General features: G+C 38.1%; 1 protein-coding gene across 1 annotated transcript in view; it reads right to left on the minus strand.

Moving 5' to 3' along the window:
• LOC150083230 (E3 ISG15--protein ligase HERC5-like) overlaps window positions 1-21252 on the minus strand; it is a 144903-nt gene that overhangs the window by 94379 nt on the left and 29272 nt on the right. The window contains exon 3 of the mRNA XM_090378441.1: window positions 12674-12824. Within this exon, the coding sequence (XP_090234567.1) occupies window positions 12674-12824 (151 nt within the window). The remainder of the gene's footprint in view (window positions 1-12673; window positions 12825-21252) is intronic.

The raw sequence follows: 21252 nt of genomic DNA on the forward strand, positions 1-21252 counted from the left end.
GTTTTCCTCTTTTTTTCAATTTTTATTGTAAAAATAAAATAAACTTTTTTTAAAACTAAACTTTTATTTTGATTTTATTTTTGACAATAATCTCACTCTAATGTTCACCTATAAAGTCAAAATAGGAAACAATTAATATTAAAAGTTTTTATGTACACAGTCATAACTAACATTGTCAGGCAAGATTTCCCTTCAAAAAAACTATGCTGAGACTCATCTAGGATACAATATTGTCAGGATTTTACTATATTGCACCTTTAAACAGAGACTCCATAATCTTACCAACAGCAAAAGTTAAAACTCAGTGATCTGAAACTATTTAAGTATTTTTAATTGAACAAACTGCACAAAATCTGTTGAAAACAAAAAAAAATGTACTGTACGAAAATGATTGATATTCTTCATGTCTAGGTCATATTTAGTATGGGGAATATCATGCTAAACACGAGCAGGGTCAGGTCTGTCTTTGAAATCTACATGGATAATAAAAAATAACATTTCTATATTCACTATTTTGCAGCACAGAGCAGAACTGAAATTAAAATAAAATGACAGGTTTTAGTTAAAGTTGGTTTAATGCTAAATATATACAATAATTGTTGTTGTTATTTGGATTTTAGGAGCATTAGCAACTAAGGCCATATTGCTCCGGGAATATGCGGTGGTCATTCCCTGACCTTTCCTTATCCTCCGTATTTGGTGGTCACAGGCTCGAACCCCAGTCTAATCAAGAAGCGTGTGCTACGCACTGCTGCTCCTGCCCATGGAGGCGCCTACATACAATAAACAGTAAAACAGAATATGTGTAAATACATACAGTAACCTGTAATACAAAAAGCTTTCAGGCTTTGAAACCTTTCATCAGTTAACCATTGGACTGAAAGTTTTAGGAATGTAGAACTTAAGAGCGTGTGATGGCAATCATGCATAGTGAACTGCGTGATGCAACAACTAATCGTTGGGAGTTAAAGTCTGTGGTTGTGATGTGGGAATGTTGCCAATGTTTGTCAGTCATAAGAATGGTTGCTTCGATAATAGGATGAACACTACATCCTCTGTTTCTGTTGACAAAAGTATTAGAGCACGTGATGTGCAGTGATTCCAACCAGGCACGGCATCGGTGGGACTGATCGGCAACCATGACATCACAGTGTGGGTTAATGTCGTGTTGGGTTGACCAGAAGTGCTCAGCAATGGCTGAGTGTTCATGTCTGTTAAGCGAATGGCTCTTTTGTGTTTTGAAATATGTTTGCTGAGTCTTCTGCCAGTTTCCCCAACGTAGCAGCTAGTGCAGTCACGACAAAAAAAATGAGGTAGATTAGCCCACTCTGTAGTAAGGTGTGAATGGGTGAAAACACCCATTCCCACCAATACTCAGTCTTGGGTATTGTCCAAGTTCAACTTCCACTGTCACAGATGAGGGATCACAACTTCCTGCTGTGAAAGGTTTGGGTAGTATGGGATAAAGGTGCTCGCGGCGGAGTCATTACCTTGAACGGTCCTGTCGGTCACTATGTGGTCACGGGCCTGCAGGTTGCACCTGTCTAGGGTACTGGGTGGGATAACAACATCTCGTGAGATCTGTCTTGACCCTAGCAATCTTGGTGTGCCTCTCATCTGCAGAACCAGAGTGGATCCAAGCGCGAGTTAACAAGGCCCGCGCAGTGCCGAGAAGATGGCAGCACATGTGTGCTGACCAGTAGTTTGTAAATTGGCCAGCACACACTGGCATGCAGTAGACTGTTGTTCTCAAGCACGTGCCCTCATGTTGGACCAGGGTGTCTAAGTATGGTAGGGTATCGTCCAACTCTAGTTCGATAGTGAATTTTATGAAAGGTGACAGAGAGTTAAGGTGGTCTAAGAGTCAGTTGCCCGAATCTCTGGGAATGACTACAAAGACATCATCCACATAGCAATGCCAAAAGGTAATGGGATCTGGCATACTTGTAAATGCATGATCCTCCAATTCTTCCATTACGATGTTTGCCGTGACTGAACTAACTGGGAACCCATGGCTGCGTGCCATGCACCTGTCTTAACTGAACTAGCTGCTACGTTGGGGAAACTGGCAGAAGACTCAGCAAACGTATTTCAAAAATTATTTGGTAAATGGAGTCACTGAACATGATTGTGCCACCAGTTAAGCACAGATTGAGAGCAGTGGAAACATCATCTGAAGTTAGTTTGGTTCTGTTGCTAAGGATCTGGTCACTATCCAAAAGTTCCTTGGCACATGTTATGGCGAGCTCAACAGGGATGGAAGTAAAAACGGACACTACATTGAATGAGGCCATGACTTGATTATCTGAGATGAATAGGGCTTGGATCCGTTTTGTAAATTCACCACTGTTGGAAATGGTGTTGGCAGTCTTGCCTACTAGGGGAGATAGGAGCCCCGAGACAAATTTTGCCAGTTAATAATTCGGTGAGCCACAACAGGAGACAATGGGTCTTAATGGTAAACCTTCTTTGTGGACTTTCGGTAGTCTCCGTAGAAATTTGGGATCTGGCAGCCACAGGATAAACAAATTGAATTGAGTACAATTCAACTCAACTGTTTGACGTCCTTTGTCTGCCAGAAGGATGATGACGGAAGAATCCTGCTTCAATGCTTTAAGGGCAGAGATCTGTTGATGGTTGAGATTGGAGGAAGCAGGGAGAGCATGATGCAAAATCGCTGCGGTTTTTAGGCGAAATGCATTCGCCACTTCTTCAGGGAAATGTGTTAATGACGCTTCAACACCTAAGTACAGTACACCCAAAGCAATATCAGTGATCAGTGGACTTTGGGGAATAACCACAAACGTCATTCCCAGATTCAACAGATCTACCTGTTCTGCAGTTAACTGCTTGTTGTTCAAGTTCAGTACAAATTGTGTGTAATTTGCTGTAGTGGTGCTATGTCGACAACAAGAGTTGCGGGACTCACTGACTAAAATTGCGAACTTACATTTTTGTCTTGTACAGTAGCGATTAGACTCCCTGACAGCTTGGGAGCACAAGGTCTGGATGATACTTGAGTAAACAGAGCTAGGTACTAAACTCCTAAGTTCAAGCATCAGGGCTGCTTTACTGGTGGAGGCATTCCGTAAGTCATGATGGAGGCAACTGATCCAAATATTGAGGGTCTTGTCTAAAGTTCTAGCAAGCACGTTGCATAGATTCACTTGAAAATGGAGGCTTGTAAAGAAAGCCTTTCGGAATAACGTTGTTTGATTTATATCAGCACGCAAACCCGAGATGTTGCCTACCTCAGGCTATAAAAATAAAGTTATTTTGTAGCTTCAAGACTATGTTGTTTTTGATGGCCAAGAACAGTCCGAAAGACCTTCTTTACAAGCCTCCATTTTCAAGTGAATCTATGCAACGTGCCTGCTGGAACTTTAGCCACAAGTCCCTTAATATTTGGATTGGCTGCCTCCATCGTGACTTACGGAATGCCTCCACCAGTAAAGCAGCCCTGATTTAATACTTCTGTCAACAGAAACAGAGCTCTAATACTTCGGTAAACAGAAACAGAGGATGTCGCGCTCATCCTATTATCGAAGCACCCATTCTTAACTGACAAACATTGGCAATGTTCCCATATGTCTCAACCACAGACTTTAACTTCTAATGATGAGTTGCTGCACTACGCAGTTCAATGTGCATGACTGCCATCGCACACTCTTTTAAGTTCTACGTTCCTAAAACTTTCAGTCCAATGGTTAATTGATGAAGGGCTACATTAAGCCGAAAGTTTTTTTGTATTACCGGTTACTGTATGTATTTACACATATTCTGTTTTACTGTTTATTGTATGTATTTAGCATTAAACCAACTTTAATTACAACCTGTCATCGTAGCCAGGTGGGAAGGAGCAGCAGTGTGTAGCACACGCTTCTTGATTAGAACGGGGTTCGAGCCCGTCACCACCAAATACGGAGGATGCGGAAAGGTCAGGGAATGACCACCGCATATCCCAGAGCAATATGGCCTTAGTTGCTAATGCTCCAAAAAAACCAAATAACAAATAACAACCTGTCATTTCATTTTATTTTACTTTTCCGTTCCGTGCTCCAAAATAGTGAATATAGAAATGAATTCAGAGCGCATAGTCCATTTACTTATACTTACGAAAACATAACATGCTCATACTTGAAAGAGAAAACAAAACAAAAAACCAGAATCCACGTACAAACAGCAGAGATTCCAGAAAAATTAAAAAACTGGCAGGCAAGCAGTAACATCAAACACACAAAGTGTAGAATGCATTCTGACAGAACTGGCACGTTACTTATAGGCAGTTGTCAGTACAGCTCAGAATTAGTGAAAGGAATATCAGTGTGAAAATTAACCACCTGAGTTATTCAAAAGTGTAGTTACTTTTTGTTCAATGACCAGGGTATGTCTGCCAGCAGCAAACGTTAATGACGTTATAGAGCAGATATCATCTTTTAAGGGGACAAAAGGTTATATTGTTGTACATGTTGGCACTAATGATCTTAAGAGTAAGAGATCTGCAGATTTAATTAACAAGTAGGTCAATGTTGGAAAAAAGTTGAGAGCTAGGGTTGAATTTGAAAGTGTCTGCAATTCAGCCCAGACATAATAGGAGGGAGTATACGATGAGAGCTTTGTCAAATTAGTCCCTGGAGAGAATGTGCAAGGGTCATGGGGTAGAATTTTTTTCAGCATGGTCTGTGATTGCTAACAGTAGAGACTGCTTCTACGGGAATGGGATACACTTAAATAAAAAGGATGCAAGAATGTATGCTGATGCTATTGAGGCAGTGTTAGGTGGGTCAGAAAACTGCTAGCTTGTGAGGATTTACAGACTAAAAGATTAACAGTAGCTGCAGGCAGAGGCAAAAGCGATTCTTGCACTGCTTCTATTGTAATGAGCAGCAGCCTAGAGAGCAAGTTGCTGGGGATTTCAAGAGCTGCTGGGAGTCATCATGGAACAAGTAAATACATGGGCTGTGTTAAGGTAACTTACCGTAAGAACGGGTGCGTGTATACTTGCATGTACCAATGCTAGAATTATAGTAAATAAATTTGATGAATTTGAAATGTTGATCAAAACATCAAAGGCAGATATTGTTGAGAGATCAGAGACATGGTGTCACACAGATATAAGCAGTGCAGAAATGGTATTTGGGGAATACAATGTGTACAGAAAGGATAGACAGAGCAGGAAGAGTGGAGGGGTTATGCTGTTAGTTAAGAGAGACAAAATCTAAGAAAGTGCATCCAGTTGACAAGGGTGGACAGTGCAATGTTCAGTCAGTTTGGTGTGACATAAACATTGGGAAAGGGAAAATGAGAGTAGGAGTGCGTTATAGGCCTAATGACTCTGATGAGTACAATGAACAGTTGTGCAGAGAAATAAAGTGGGCCAGTAAATCGGAATGTCTTGTAATGGTGGATTTTAATTTTCCAGATATTGACTGGAACTTTTGGGAATTTATTGGAGGATTGTTTTATACAGCAACATGTTCGAGGGGCAACCAGAATGTGTAATACTCTTGATCTGATTATCAGCAGTGATGACTCACGCAATAGGAATTTGCAGATAAAGAAACCACTAGGTAACAGTGATCATAGTCTACTGATGTGGGATTTACTTAAAGATGTAACTAACAGCAAGGATAAAGGGAAGGGTTTTCGTAAAGGTGACTACAGTGGTCTCAGGCAGTTTTTGAATTCTATACAGTGGGATCAACTGATGATGGTAAAAACAGTGAATTCTAAATGGGAGGCCTTCAGGGAATTAATCTTAGAAGCTACTAGGCTTTTCATACCAACTAAGAAATACAGTTCAAGATTTAGGCCTAATGGATGTCAGATGAACTAATGAGGCTCGTGGCAGAGAAAAAAAATGCATGGGATGTATATAAATTAGCAGGTGACACAGAAGCCTATGGCAGATATAAGCTAGTCTGTAATCAAGTCACAAAGGAGGTTAGGCAAGCGAAGGCTGATTATGAGAAATCCTAGGCGAAGGATGAATCGGACAGGTCCCCTTGATGTTGCTGGTTCGACTGTTGATGATCCTGCTCAGATAGCACAAACTGAATGAATATTTTGCATCTACATTCACACATGTGGATTCTGTAAGGAAGGGGAGAACAGAAGTTTACTAAACTGTTCATTGCATATTCCTCTGCATGTTGCTTGTTATATAAAACAAAAATGAGACTAAAATAAACAGGAAGCTATATTATTTTGTAATAACAGAGACCAAAGTGGAGGAGAAACTGTTGAAGTTAAACATAAAAAAGGCACCTGGGGCAGATGGAATCTACCCAGTTATATTGAAGGAGTCAGCGAGGGTAGTAAGCAAATCTTTAGCCTAAATATGAGAGCATGCACAGATTTAGGAGAGATCCCCATGGATTGGAGATGTGCAAATGTATCCCCAATTCACAGAGGGTGAGGCAAATAATTATAGATCTGTTAGTTTAACTTCTGTTCCAGAGAAAATAATGGAGTCACTGGTTAAAGAAGTGATGCAGGATCACCTATACAAGACTGCAGTAATAGTTCAGACACAGCATGGGTTTGTTAAGGGGAAGTCTTGTCTGACCAACAGACTGCAGTAATAGTTCAGACACAGCATGGGTTTGTTAAGAGAAAGTCTTGTCTGACAAATTTGATTGGATACTACGATTTGGTCACAAAGGAACTGGATGCAAAAAATAATTTTGATATCATATACTTGGATTTCAGGAAAGCTTTTGATACTGTTGCATATGGAAGACTGCTGTACAAATTGGAGCGGTATGGCATTAAGGGAAAGTTGCTGAATGGATAAAGGGATGGTTCAGTGGGAGACAGCAGAGAGTGGTAATAAATGTACACTGCTCTATGTGGACTAATGTTACTAATGGAGTCCCCCAGGGCTCAGTGCTGGGCCATTGTTGTTTTGTGTATTTATTAATACAGTAATACCCCGACTTACGCTACCCCGACTTACGCGAACTCGAAGTTACATGGTTCTTGATTTTTTTCGTTTGGCAACACTGCCGCCCACTATCTTCAAGGTCGTTTTTCATATGTTATCGATATACAGTGTGACGGCGGAGAATGAGAGCGAAAGATGAACAAAATTCAACTTTGCTGCGCATGAGCTGCACACATATACAAGAATTTGTATTCCAACTATCGTATTTATATGTGTGCGTTCGAATTCGTGCTCAACTTTTGTCGGAAATTACATTGTTTTCACGAGAGAAATGGATCGCGTCGGTCGAACCGTATACAATCAGTCCTCGTATAACACGTGTTTACACTACACTATTTATAAATACGGTAACGATATGTTATAATTTAACACGAACCGAATTGGCTTATGCACGATTCGCCTTTGTGTTTACAAGAAATGGCAGTCGAACGCAGAATCACCCCAACCGAACGCAACACGATAGGAATGAAGAGAAGATTCAGAAAATGTTTTTATGTTTTTTATATCAGTGAAGGGGAAACACATTTCACCATAATAACGTAAAAACCAACACAATTCCAGCTATCGATATGCAATTAGATCGAGTTTACTACCAGTTTATAATAGATTCCACTAGCAGAAATGCAACTGGATTTTTATTGTTTTATGGTAGTAACCCCTAGAAATTTTTATTGTTTTATGGTAGTAACCCCTGAGGTGTTAATAGTGTATCTCTGCCTTTATGGTGTTGTTCATCAGTTGCTACATACGCGCAGCTTTGTTTATGCGTATCAAGCGTGCCTCCTCGTTTTGTAATTGTGCTTTATTCCCTAAAAATGAGTAAAATACTTAAAAGGTGTGAAAAGGAAGCGTACTGGTGAAGACTCTGCAGATTCAGAGAGAAAAAGAAAAGCAATATCGATAAACAGAGGCGGACTGGGTCAAAAATTCTTACCTGGGAAAATTTATAGTGGCCTCATACTATGGTTTATGGCCAAAATCACACCGGCCTCCGGCCCACCAGGGTTTCCCAGGTAAGGCTTATGGCCAGTCCGCCTCTGTCGATAGAGAAAAAATATGAAATTTTGAAACGCTTTGAGCGAAATGAAAGACCATGTGATATTCCACGTGCTACAGGCCTAAATGAAGCAACGGCGAAAAGCACATGACAATTGCAAACTTGACAGGTTGAAAATTGAAAAGGGCTCAATTGTAAAGGGCTTAAAAATTTTAGAAAACATAGACTCCAACAAAGAACATGTTATAGCTACAAAGCAAGGAATAAAAAAATTATTAGCTTGCTACGAAGAAATTCTGCCTGAAAAAAAGAAGTCTGTGTCGTCAGACGAATTTGTTAGATTTTATGAAGCCATCGACATCGAAATAACTTTTTTACGTAAGTCATTTATTTTTTAAATACATATTTTGTATTAATATGTATAAAGAACTGCAATTTTATTAATATTTTTCTTCTAAACTAGTGTTTTTGTTAGTCCTTGGTCGCAATTAAACAAAATTTATATGTATTTATATGCAAAGTTGTACCCCGACTTACGCGAATTCGACTTAAGCGATTTTCGTCGGACCCACCTATCGCGTAACTTCGGGGTATTACTGTACACAAAACAACAATGCAGTCCAAGTTTGCAGATGATACAAAGGTTGGCTGAGTTGTTAATGATAGTAAAGACAATATGCTATTGGAACAAGAAGGTAGATGGCTGAGAAGTGGCAAATGAAGTTTACTATTGACAAATGCAAAGTATTGCATATGGGTAGCAACAACCCAGGAGAAATGTACCAACTGTGTGGGACTACACTCAGGGAGGTGGAGAAAGAAAAAGACCTGGGGGTAATCGTGCAGTCGGATATGAAGTTCTCTGAGCAGTGCAGATGGGCTGTCAGAGCAGGTCATGGAGTTTTGTCAATGATATATGGGAATTTTTCTAGCAGAGACAAGGAGGTGATTTATATCTTTGGGTGATTTATACCTTTGTATAAGGCATTGGTCAGGCCACAAACTTGAGTATTGTGTACAGGTCTGGAGGCCCCCAGTTTAGGAAGGATGAGTTGCTAGTACAGAGAAGGGCAACAAGACTGGTGAGAGGAACAAAGGGGTTCTCTTACCAGGAGAGGCTTAAATTCTGTAAGTTGCAGCACCTGGAGACTAGGCACCTGGGAGGTGATCTTATTGAGGTATACAAGGCCCTGAATGGTTTGAGCAGGCAAATGCTGATGAGATACTTCCACTTGCTGATATTAAGTACCTGAGGGGGGGCATAGATTGAAATCGAGGAAAGACAGTTGTTGCATAGATGTGCGGAAGTTTGCCTTTAGCCAGTGGGTGGTTGATTGCTGGAACAAACTTTCATCTGTTATTGTGGAAGTTGACAGTTTCTATGAATTCAAGGCAGAACTAGACAAACATTTTGAGTGAATGGATGGGTGAAATGGGAAGGTTTTTTTGGTTGCCGCTCTATAAGCTTGCTTTCTTGCATCATATTGCTCAGCTAATGCTAATGCTAAACTTACTAGAATAAAAACTTCAGAGAAAGAAAACTGAGTTTCCAGCACAACATGAATGTCACTGGTGGTGACATACAGACCACGGTTTCTCAACTTGTGTTCTGCAGAACCCTAGGGTTCTGCCGATAACATTTGGGGTTCTGCAATAAAATTAGTTTTTGAGTTCTAATTAATAGTTTAAAATATATATGAAAAATTTATTTAAATAAATAAAGTTTCAAAAATTATTAATATTCCATAGGGAGAAGGGACATGTGCACAGATTCAGTGTGGCTCGCACTTGTGGAAAATAAAATCCAGTTAGTCTAACGGTGGATGAATGAATCGAATACTTGCATTCGATTCTCCCACCACTAGTTGAGTCATATCCCCCTAACAAAATCATCTGTAGTGATGTGAGGGCAGCGGCACAGCGTACGAGCGGCGTATCAGTCAGATCGGTGGTGTTTTGCACTGCGATCATGTCTTATGTACTTTTCATATAAAAATGAAGTGGGAATCATATTAATTTATAATATTATGATTATGTATACCCCAAATTAAAATATCATGGATCATTGTTTGAGAGGAGTTTTAAAAAAAAATGTAGCAAGCAGTTCAATGTTTCTAATGATAAGGAGACTGGTAAAACGGTTACTGATGAAAATACAGATCAAGGCACTAGCACTACTTGTGTAGCAGATGAATCGAGGAAAAGGGAAGTGTTGTTTGTCAATACTAAAACATTGCTAAGTCATAAAAAATGAAAATACGACTTGAGTTATTTATAACTCGGATTCACGACCACAGGAAATACCGAAGCTCCTGATGTGTTATGTATATTATGCAATAAGATCTTATCAAATAGTTCGTTAGTACCAGCTAAATTGCGCAGACATTTTGAAATAAACCATTCAGAATATAAAAATAAAAGATGTCAAATTTTTTGAAAGAAAACTTGAGTCTCTTGACAAAACTAAACATTTTATGTTGAAAATGTTGTCGGATATCGAAAGGGCAATGATGGCTTCCTACAAAGTAAGCTAACGTATAGCGCTCGCAGGTAAAGCACATACAATTTCCGAAACTCTTATAAAACCATACATTTTAGCGTATGTTCAATGAGAAATCCTGTCAACAAATTGATAAAATTTCTTTCTCAAATAATACAGTTTCACGCAGAACTCATGATATGGCTGAGGATATCGAGCAGGAACTGCAGGAACTTATTTTACAACTTCAGTCATGTGATGAGTACTCTTTACAATTAGATGAAAACCTATCAATTTTATTAGTTTTCATTCATTATTACTACAATAATTCTATTGAAGACGTTACTCTGTGAAAATTTACAAACCAATACAACAGGAGAAATGATATTTAAATGTATCGATGATTTTATGAAGACTCATGGAATAAGTTGGGAGAATTGTGGCGATGTATGTAGCGATGGAGCGAAGTCAGTGAGAGGACCTGTGAGAGGGGCAGTAACATGAATTAAAAATGGTGCTAAAACGTGTACGAGTAGTCACTGTGTTCTTCTTAGACATGCACTGGTTGCTCGAAATATCCCTTCATCTTTAAAATGTATTTTAGATGAAGCAGTGAAAATTATTAACTTTGTAAAAACACGACCGTTAAAAACAAGATTATTCCAAATTATATTTGAAGATATGGGCAGCCAACATACATCTTTTCTGGTACATACTGAAATTAGATGGCTGTCATGTGACAGAATCCTTGTCAGATTGTTTGAATTACGAGAAGAGCGCCACATTCTTACATAATGACAAATTTCTATTAGCAGATCACTTTAGAAACGTTTCGTGGTTGAGTCAAATTACTTATCTGGTGAATATATTCACAAAGTTGAATGACGTTTCTCTCTCTCTCTCTCTTCAAGGAAAAAATGTAAATATTTTCAACACAAAAGATAAATTACAATCATTATTACAAAAGTTACAATACTGGACCATGGCTGTTGAAAAAAAATAATATGGATCCATTTCCAACTTTAAATGACTTTTTACAGTGAAAAACTGTGAAACTGACGAGGAAATTTGAAAGGAAATTATTTATCATCTAAAATCAATAAATGTGGCATTAAATGAATACTTTCCTCTACTAAAAGATGACAATAACTATTGGGTTTTCAATCCTTTCAATATTAAAGAAAAACCAGAGGAAGTATCTACTTCAGAATATGAAAATCTCATCGACCTGACATCAAACAGCCAAATAAAAGTTAAATTTAATGAAGTTTCATTAAACGAGTTTTGGTGTGACTTAAAAGAAGAATATCCAAATTTATTCAAAAAGGCAATTCGTTGTTTGTTGCCGTTTAGTACCACATATTTGTGTGAAAGCGGATATTCGCTCTACACTGCGACAAAAACAAAATACAGAAGTAAGTTGGATGCCACTCCTGATAAAATTCAGCTGTCCACAATGAAACCAAATTTTGAAAGAATATTGAAAGAAAAGAAGATGTTTAATCCTTCACATTAATTACCAATTTGAATTAATAATATTTGCCTTCCAATTATTAATCTGTTGTTTTGTATTTTCAATAAATTATTTTTGATTTGTTGTTTTATTTATAATCAGTAAAAATCGTCAGTGTTCCAAAATTTTTTTTATCAAGGTGAAAAGGGTTCTGCAATTAAAATAAGTTGGGAACCGCTGATATAGACACTACTTTGGGCTAAAAGTCAAATGACAACTGATAGAATAGCAACACAGCTCCCCCTGGCAGGAAAAGTGATGGTCACTATCTTCTGGAACATGAAAGGTGTAAGTTTTAAGAATTATGGATATATGAATATTTTTAAGGAGAAACTACTCAAGGGTGAGTAGAGTGAGTTTTTTGGAGTGAGTCCAACCAGAAAAAGACATGAAAGATGTCCTTCTATAGGCAAGGCTGCACACCAAGTTTATTTTACATTTCAAAACTGCACTACATTGTATTGCTCTATCCACCTTACTGCTGCATCTTAGTCCTTTGGACTTCCAACTTTCTGTTCTCCTGAAAAGGCCATTTCAGGAAAAAACTTAAAGGATGATACATCAAAGCTGCTATTGAATTGAAAAAGTGCCCCTGAAAGACTAAAGAGAACATCTAGCGACAAGGAATAACAGTCCTTGTTTCCAAGTGACATCAACTATAAAAAAAGTTTATTTTGAAAAAATAATAAAAGTAAGTCAAAAAACAAACTAGCTGTTTACTGATAATAAACAATTTACCTTCCTATACCACATGTAAAGACAAGGCCTTCAATGGTAAGAAATAAAGCATGTTCATGTCCACAAGCTACAGAAATTACATGGCATGATAAGTAAATGGACTCAAGTATATATGATGATTCTTTGGCCTTCAACTGATAAGTCTTTCCATCTATAATAAAAAAAAAATTAAAAAAACAATGTATAAGAATATACATTTCTATCCATGTATGCAATTAAATTCCATACCTAAATAAATAATGTGGCATTAGCATTAGAAGAGGCATATGATGCAGAGAAAGCAAGCTTATACAGAGTCAGCCAAAAAAAAAAACAAAAAAAAAAAACCTTCCCATTTCACCCATCCATTCACTCAAAATGTTTCTCTAGTTCTGCCTTGAATTCCTATAAGCTGTCAACTTCCACAACAACAGATGGAAGTTTGTTCAGCAATCAACCACCCACTGGCTAAAGAAAAATTTCTGCACATCTATACTACAACTCTTTCCTCAATTTGGATTTATGTCCCCTCAGGTGATTAATTTGGGCAAGAGGAGGACTCCCATCAGCATTGAGTTTGCTTAAACCATGCAAGGCCTTATACACCTCAATCAGATCACCTCACAGGTGCTAGTCTCCAGACACTGCAATTTCCAGAACTCAAGTCGTTCTTTGTAAGAGCACCTTTTGTTCCATTCACCAATCTCATTGCCCTTCTCTGTACTCATTCCACAGCTCTCCATTCCTCCTAAAATGAAACCTCCAGAACCCCAGGGAACTCCACTAATAACATTAGTCCACAAAGAGCAGTGTCCATTAATTACAACTCTCTGTCTTCTTTCACTCAACAATCCCTTTGCCCTTAATGCCATACTGCTCCAATTTGTACAGTAGTCTTCCATGTGCAACAGTATCAAAAGCTTTCCTAAAATCCAAGTATATGATATCAATATCATTTCCCCTTAACAAACCCATACTGTGTCTGAACCAAAACAGCAGTCTTGTCTAGATGAGCCTGCACTGCTTCCTTAACCAGTGCCTCCATTAATTTCCCTGGAAAAGAAGTTCCTGCACTGCTTCCTTAACCAGTGCCTCCATTAATTTCCCTGGAACAGAAGTTAAACTAACAGGTCTGTGATTACTGGTGTCACCCTTTGATCCCCCTTTGTGAATTGGAGACTCATTTACACATCTCCAGTTGTTGTAGTTGTAATTGAGGATTTCTGGCACGAGGGCCTCCTGGGCCGTATTGTGCATGTTCATGAATTTCTTATGACTGAAAATTGTATATTATGTTTTTCAGAGATAGTTATATAACATTGTGCGTTTCAAATATTGAAATAGTTCTTCAAAATTTGCATTTTTTCCAAGTATGTATAATAAAGTTAAAAGGTTCCTGCAAATTGGATAGAAAATAGAAACTGGATTTTTAGATAGTTGTGTACTGAGGGCATTCTATTAGAATATGTTTAATTGTTAGCTGGGTCTGACAGATGAAACATTGAGGAGGATTCTCTCCCATAAGCAAGAACAGATGAGTTGTATAAGAATGACCAATTCGAAGTCTTGACAAAATGACTTCTTCTCGGCTGCTTCTCCTGAAACTAGAAGTCCACAACTGAGGTTCTTTTTTAATCTGGAATAGTTTATTATTGACTTGTGTTTGCCACAGTTCTGACCATTGAGTCCTACATGCTGTTTTAATAATGGATTTATAATCAGTGTATGGGACTTTCAGATGGCAGAATGATGTACTGTCAGGATGTTTAGCAGCATAATCTGCACGATCATTACCTGGGATGCCGACATGACCGGGCATCTAGCAGAAGGTGACCATCTGGTTAATGTTTGATATAATCTGTACCGGATCTGTTTCAGAATGGGATGGTGAGAAGAAGTAACAGACTGAATGGCAGTGAATGCACTTAGGGAGTCAGTGTATATCAAAGCTTGCTTGAAATGCTGCTTACTTATATTATCTAGGGCCAGTTTTATTGCATATAATTCTGCAGTATAGACACTGCATTTGGTAGGAAGAGATACAGATATTGAGAAGGTAAAAAAAATTGTTGCAGCACCTACGGCTTCATCTGTTTTGGAGCCATCAGTGTAGAGAAGTAGTTTTTCTGAGTTTTATAAGATGTGGGCTTCATGTAGCTGCTGTAGGTTGTTGTTTTGCAAGTAGCACTTTCCCCATCTCAGAAAGAAAGTATCACAAAGAGGTGAAAATTGAATCCATGGAAGTTCAGGAGAAGCACAGTCATCAAGGATATGCCGAAAGTTAATATTCCAACTGCTCTTGTTCTCTTGCAATCGAAGACCCTGCAGGGCGGTTTTCATTAGGTTTATTACGGTATAACATTACATTTTGAGGATCAAACAGGTATTCCCAGCTGGGATGAGATGGAATACTTTTAATTTTTACAGCATAATTACAAAATAAGGTTTCCGCCTGAGGTGCAATGGGGGTTCATTTGCCTCAATATATATATATTGTGGACTGGAGATGTTCTAAAGGCTCCCATGGTGCCCTAATATCCTTAGGGCACCATGCTGAACTGTATTTAGCCGCAACAAGGAACTGTTCCTTGCGGAGTCATACACAGGTGATCCATAATCTAAGTGGGACCGAATTAGAGAGAGTTCTATAGAGACACATCTCCAGTCCATGGGGACCTTCCCTGTGTCTAAGGAAGCTCTCATAATTATGGCTAATAGTTTGCTTACCTCCTTTGCTGCCTCTTTTAATATAACTGGATAGATCCCATCCACCCAGGGTGCTTTTCTTATGTTTAACTTCAACAATTTCTCCTCCACTTTGCTTTCAGTTATTACAAAATCAATTAGATCCCTCACAGAGTTTGATAAACTTCTGGCATTCTCCTCCCTGAATATCACCTATCTCCTCATGTGTGATGCAAAATACTCATCAGTTTGTCAGCTACCTGAGCAGGATCATCAACAGTCGAACCATCGATATCAAGTGGACTAATCTGATTCATCCCCCTCCTTCTAGAGTTTACATAAGTAAAGACCTCTTTGCTGTTTTTCTTTGCATCTTTTGCCAAGGAATTCTCGTAATCTGCCTTCACCTGTCTAACCTCCTAACTATTCAGCAGATTAAGATTAGGACTGTGAAAATGAAATTTTTTTTTATAAATTTAAAAAATGATATCAAAATAATTCATTCAGAAAAATTCAATTCAAATCACGCAGCACATGTAAGGTATGTCCAATGATATAGGAGAAAATCAGTATGCTCCTTAAAAGTTTAGATAGGGTTCTTAAAAAAGAAATAGAAACCCTCCACAGTATGGGATTTGCAGGATCTCTTACTGCTTGTTGCTCCGGGGATATGCGGTGGTCATTCCTTGACCTTTCCGCATCCTCCGTATTTGGTGGTCATGGGCTCGAACTCCAGTCTAATCAAGAAGGGTGTGCTACGCACTACTGCTCCTGCCCACCTGGCTACGGAGTCGCCCATCTCTTACTGCACCACTACATGAGTTGCCAGAACAGTGGAAACTCATGGTATAAGAAAGGGTTGTTTGCAGCATGTGCTTTGATTTCCAAAACTGTTATTATTGCTATCATTATTTGCTAATTATGGAATGAAATAAACAAAAAATAAAAATCTGTTCAGGTTAACATTTTCTAAACAAAAAATCCATCCCCTTAAAACTAGTTTTTAAATTTAAAATTAAACCACATTCATAAAGCTACTATGATCACATATTATGTGCTTATCACCTTCATGCAAAGGCATAATAAAATGGGAAATGTCGAATAAAACATTCAATGAGCTACTCAATTGCAAATATTCTGCAACCCATTCAAACTGTAATGATGTTATATTACAGTTTGAGTGTAATGTATTGTCAAATTACAGTCTAATCTAAGTAAAACTTGACAATGTCTTATTACTGTTTGCTTGGACTCTCTTTTTACAGACCTCTCATTAAAATCCCTAGATCAGTTTGGGCTTTGAGCCAGTCGCAGTACTGAAGAAGCACTGATCAAACTCCTTTCCCATGTTTCCAGATGCACTTTCAATTCATGACTATATTTGTTGATTTCTTTGCTGCATTTGACTCTCTGTAGTGGGGTAGTTTGTTTTCTCACTTTAGGGCTGTTAACTGTTTGTCATGGCTTCACAATATTACCTGTAGTTACTTTTAGCATTAGTATTAATAGTACAAGTAATACAAGAAAGCAAGCTTATACAGCATCAGCCAAAAAAAAAAAATCCCATTTCAACCTATCCATCCCCACAAATAATTTGTCTAGTTCAGTGCGTGCAAACTTATTTTGCTCACGACCCCCTTTATTAAATAAAAAATTGACATGGCCCCTCAAGGTAAAACCCGAGATAGGATTACCAGATTTTTAGCAATGAAAAATAGCATTTTATAAATTATGTAGTAAAAAATTTCATTCGACTATTGAGAAAGGAATAAAAAAATTGTTTCCATTTTATTTTACACATTAAAATAATTGTTTCCATTTTATTTTACATATTAAAATAAATGTTTAATATTTTAATTGAATACAGCAAAAACAACAAATCAAATTCTTATTCTTCAATTAAGATTACAAAACATTAAAAAAAAAATGAATGATTACAAAACAATTAATGAGAAGAATGAGCTTGGATAACCAATAATATCTGACCCATATTGGAAATTGATAATCTCACGTCATCTTCTGGATCAAGTCTGGAATGCTGTTTTGTGTGTACAGCTGTTAGTTTTGAGAAGCCAGCCTCACATAAATATGTAGATCTGAAAGGTAGCAATGTTTGCATTGCCATTTTCAATAATTCTGGATACTGATCTCGAAGAGAAAGCCAAAATTTTTTACAAGTTGTAATCTTGAAATGAACACATAATCCTTCGTTAGCAACAGGTCAATGAGATCTTTCTTTTGCTAAATGGTAATTTCGGGGTATGAAGAAATTTCAAAAGCAAAGGGATCTGCAATCCAATACAACTTTTTTTTTTTTTTTTTCCTGGAGTTACATTAAATCGTTTGGAAAAATTCTTAATTGGCATTGTTAGGTAGGTGGAAATGACATCCTTAAATTGTAAAATGTCAATATTATTAACAAAATCAGAAAAACATGGGAACATTTATTATTTTTATTATTATTAGCCATATGGTGCAAGGAAGCTTGAGGCTTATGCTGCACCAGCCAAAAAAATTTTGAGTTACCCTGAGAGAGAGAGAGAGAGAGAGAGAGAGTCAGGTAGAAGGGAATCATGAAGAAAGAGAAGAATGATGATGAAATCTAGCTCAGGACCCTGGGTGTGCCAAGCCCATACTCACCAGATGTGAGCCCGTGGGGCTTCAGTATTATTACGCTCAAATTCAGTTTTCCAAAGATTAGGCTTCTTTTTGAAAGCTTCTATTTTATCCCTGAATATTAATATATATGTTCCTTGTCCTTGAAGACTTAAATTAGGTCCTCAAGGAGTTAATTTAAACTTAAATCATTCAGTTTTTCAAATATATCAACAGGGTAACTAAGCTTTCCAAGCCATTTTTGATTTATAAACAACTGATCAAGATTCTGATTTTTATCCCATAAAAACAATAAAACTTCATGTTTGAGGTCAAAAGGACGTCGCAACACCTTACCACAGGACAACCACCCCTTTCATATATAAAAGAAGCATTTCATAAGCAGATCCCATTTCATTGTGAAGTAGAGTGAAATGTCTGCTATTTAAGCTTCTACTTTTAATACAGCTGATCACACTTACTACATCTTTCAAAACTTCACAGGGAGAACAAGAGATTTAGAAATAGTGTGTGATTACAAACTTTTTCCTATTAAATATGAAACTTCCAACGATGCTCTTAAATCTTTACAAGGAACTGCCATATGTTTCTTCATGAAAAATTTCACACCTTGTATAGTGTCGATGCATCTTTTGAAAAAGGATTCAGTTTTTTCCATTAGCTCTGGATGTTTCGTATGTAAGTGTCTTTTTAATTTAATAAGTTTCATGCTTTCATTAGGCAGTTTTTTGTAACATATTATTATTATTATTAGCCATATGGTGCAAGGAAGTCTAAGGCTTATGCTGCACCAGCCAAAAAAAATTCCCAAGTTACCCTGAGAGAGAGAGAGAGAAGTAGAGAGGAATCACCAAGAAAGAGAAGAATGATGATATCCAGCACAGGACCCAGGGTGTGCCAAACTCATACTCACCAGATGTCAGCACACACACACACACGACGTTGCTCATCAACAACACTGTAAGTAGGGCTCACAATACCGGAATCCCGGTAATTTTTTTCCGATATTCAAATACCGGCATTGACACAAAAATACCGGTTTTTCAGTACTAATTTAAAAAAAAAAAAAAAGTTTTGTAATTTAATCACATAAAGGTTATAAAATCACCTTTATGTGATTATGACATCCTTATCTCTACTAGAAAATTGATAAGACACCATGCAACATTGCAACCTGTCCACAATTCTCGGACTTCATGTCTGACCGTATCGTGTATAAGTTATTTTGGGGTTGCTGTTCCCCAGGTGTAAGACCTTGCATTTTGCTGAATTAAAGCATATAGCTACCACTTTTCTGACCATCCCGGAAGTCTACCTAGGTCACTCTACTTGGCGGCGATCATTAACTACTCTACTGATCTTTACATCTTCTGCAAGTTTAGACCTCATGCCCTGCATTGCTTCGTAGATGTGATTTAAGATAATCAAAAACAACACTGGTCCCAATACTGATCCTTGGGGAACCCTGCTTCTTAAATTAACCCAATCTGAGGAATAACCATTTATCACAACCCTGCCTATCCATCTAAGGATTTTCCCTATGATTTCAGCCTGCTCCAACTTATAAAGTAACCACTCATGTGGGATTGAGTCAAATGCTTTGCTGATATCTAAATAAACAATGTCGAAATTATTCTTTAAATCCAGCTCATGAGTGACCTGTCAAAATGGCTAACTAGATTTGTTAAACATTATTTTTCCCTTTACAAAACCATGCTGTGTGTTCTACAGAATTCCATTTCCATTTAAATGACCCTGAATTCCACCCTTGATCATTGCCTCCATGATTTTCCCTACTACTGAAGTTACACTGGCCAGTCAGTAATTTCCTGTTACACTTTTTAGCATTAGCATTAACATTAGTAGAGGCATTTGATGCAAGAAAGCAAGCTTATGCAGCATCAGCCAAAAAAAATAAAAAAAAATAATAAAAATAAATAATAAATAAATAAATAAAACATAACCACTTCCACTTCACCCCTCTGTTCATTCGAAATACCTGTCCAGCTGAGCCTTAAACTTATTTAGGCTATCAACTTCCATGACAAGGGATGGAAGTCTATTCCACCAACCAACCACCCGCTGGCTAAAGGCAAATTTCCTCACGTCTATCCTACATCTGTCTTTACTCAATTTGAATTTATGCCCTCTCAAATGAATATTCTGAGCAAGAGGAAGAATCCCATCAGCATTGAGCATGCTCAAACCATTCAAGGCTTTATACACCTCTATCAGATCACCTCGCCGGTGCCTAGTCTCCAGACACTGTAATTTGCAAAACTTAAGCCTTTCCTCGTAAGAGCACCCCTTTGTTCCATTCACTAATCTTGTTGCCCTTCTCTGTACTCGTTCCAGCATCTCTACATCCTTCTTGAAATGAGGCCTCCAGACCTGTATACAGTACTCTAGGTGTGGTCTGACCATTGCCTTATACAAGGGAATAATCACCTCCTTATCCCTGCTATAAAAATTTCTATATATCATTGACAATATACCATGAGCTACTCTTGCAGCCCATCTGCACTGTTCAGAAAACTTCATATCTGCCTGCACAACCATCCCCAGGTCCCTTTCATTCTCTACCAGTCAGTGTAGTACCACAGAGTTGATACGTTGCTCTGGAGGCGCCTCCGTAGCCAGGTGGGAAGGAGCAGCAGTGTGTAGCACACGCTTCTTGATTAGACCGGGGTTCGAGCCCGTCACCACCAAATACGGAGGATGCGGAAAGGTCAGGGAATGACCACCGCATATCCCGGAGCAATATGGCCTTAGTTGCTAATGCTCCTAAAAATCAAATAACAACAACAACAACGTTGCTCTGGGGTTGCTGTTTCCAATATGTAGTACTTTACATTTGCCAATGTTAAACTTCATTTGCCACCTCTCAGCCCATCTGCTCAACCTTTCCAAATCCTGTTGCAGTAGCATAGTGTCAGTAGTGTCCTTGACAACCCTGCCAACCTTCGTATCGTCTGCAAACTTGGACATTAAGCTTGATATACCATCATCAATATCATTTATAAATATAGAAAACAATAATGGACCCAATACTGAACCCTGAGGACTCCACTAATAACATTAGTCCACGATGAGCAGTGTCCATTGATTACCACTCTCTGTCTTCTCCCCCTCAACCACCCCTTTATCCATAGCAGCAATTTGCCTCCAATGCCATACTGCTCCAATTTGTGCAGCAGTCTTCCATGTGCAACAGTATTAAAAGCCTTTCTAAGATCCAAGTATATAATATCAAAGTTATTCCCTGCATCCAGTTCTTTTGTGACTGCATCATAGTATCC

The sequence above is a fragment of the Mastigoproctus giganteus genome, chromosome 7 (genome assembly GCF_048544385.1).
Source record: "Mastigoproctus giganteus isolate SK-2022 chromosome 7, ASM4854438v1, whole genome shotgun sequence".
NCBI lineage: Eukaryota > Metazoa > Arthropoda > Arachnida > Uropygi > Thelyphonidae > Mastigoproctus > Mastigoproctus giganteus.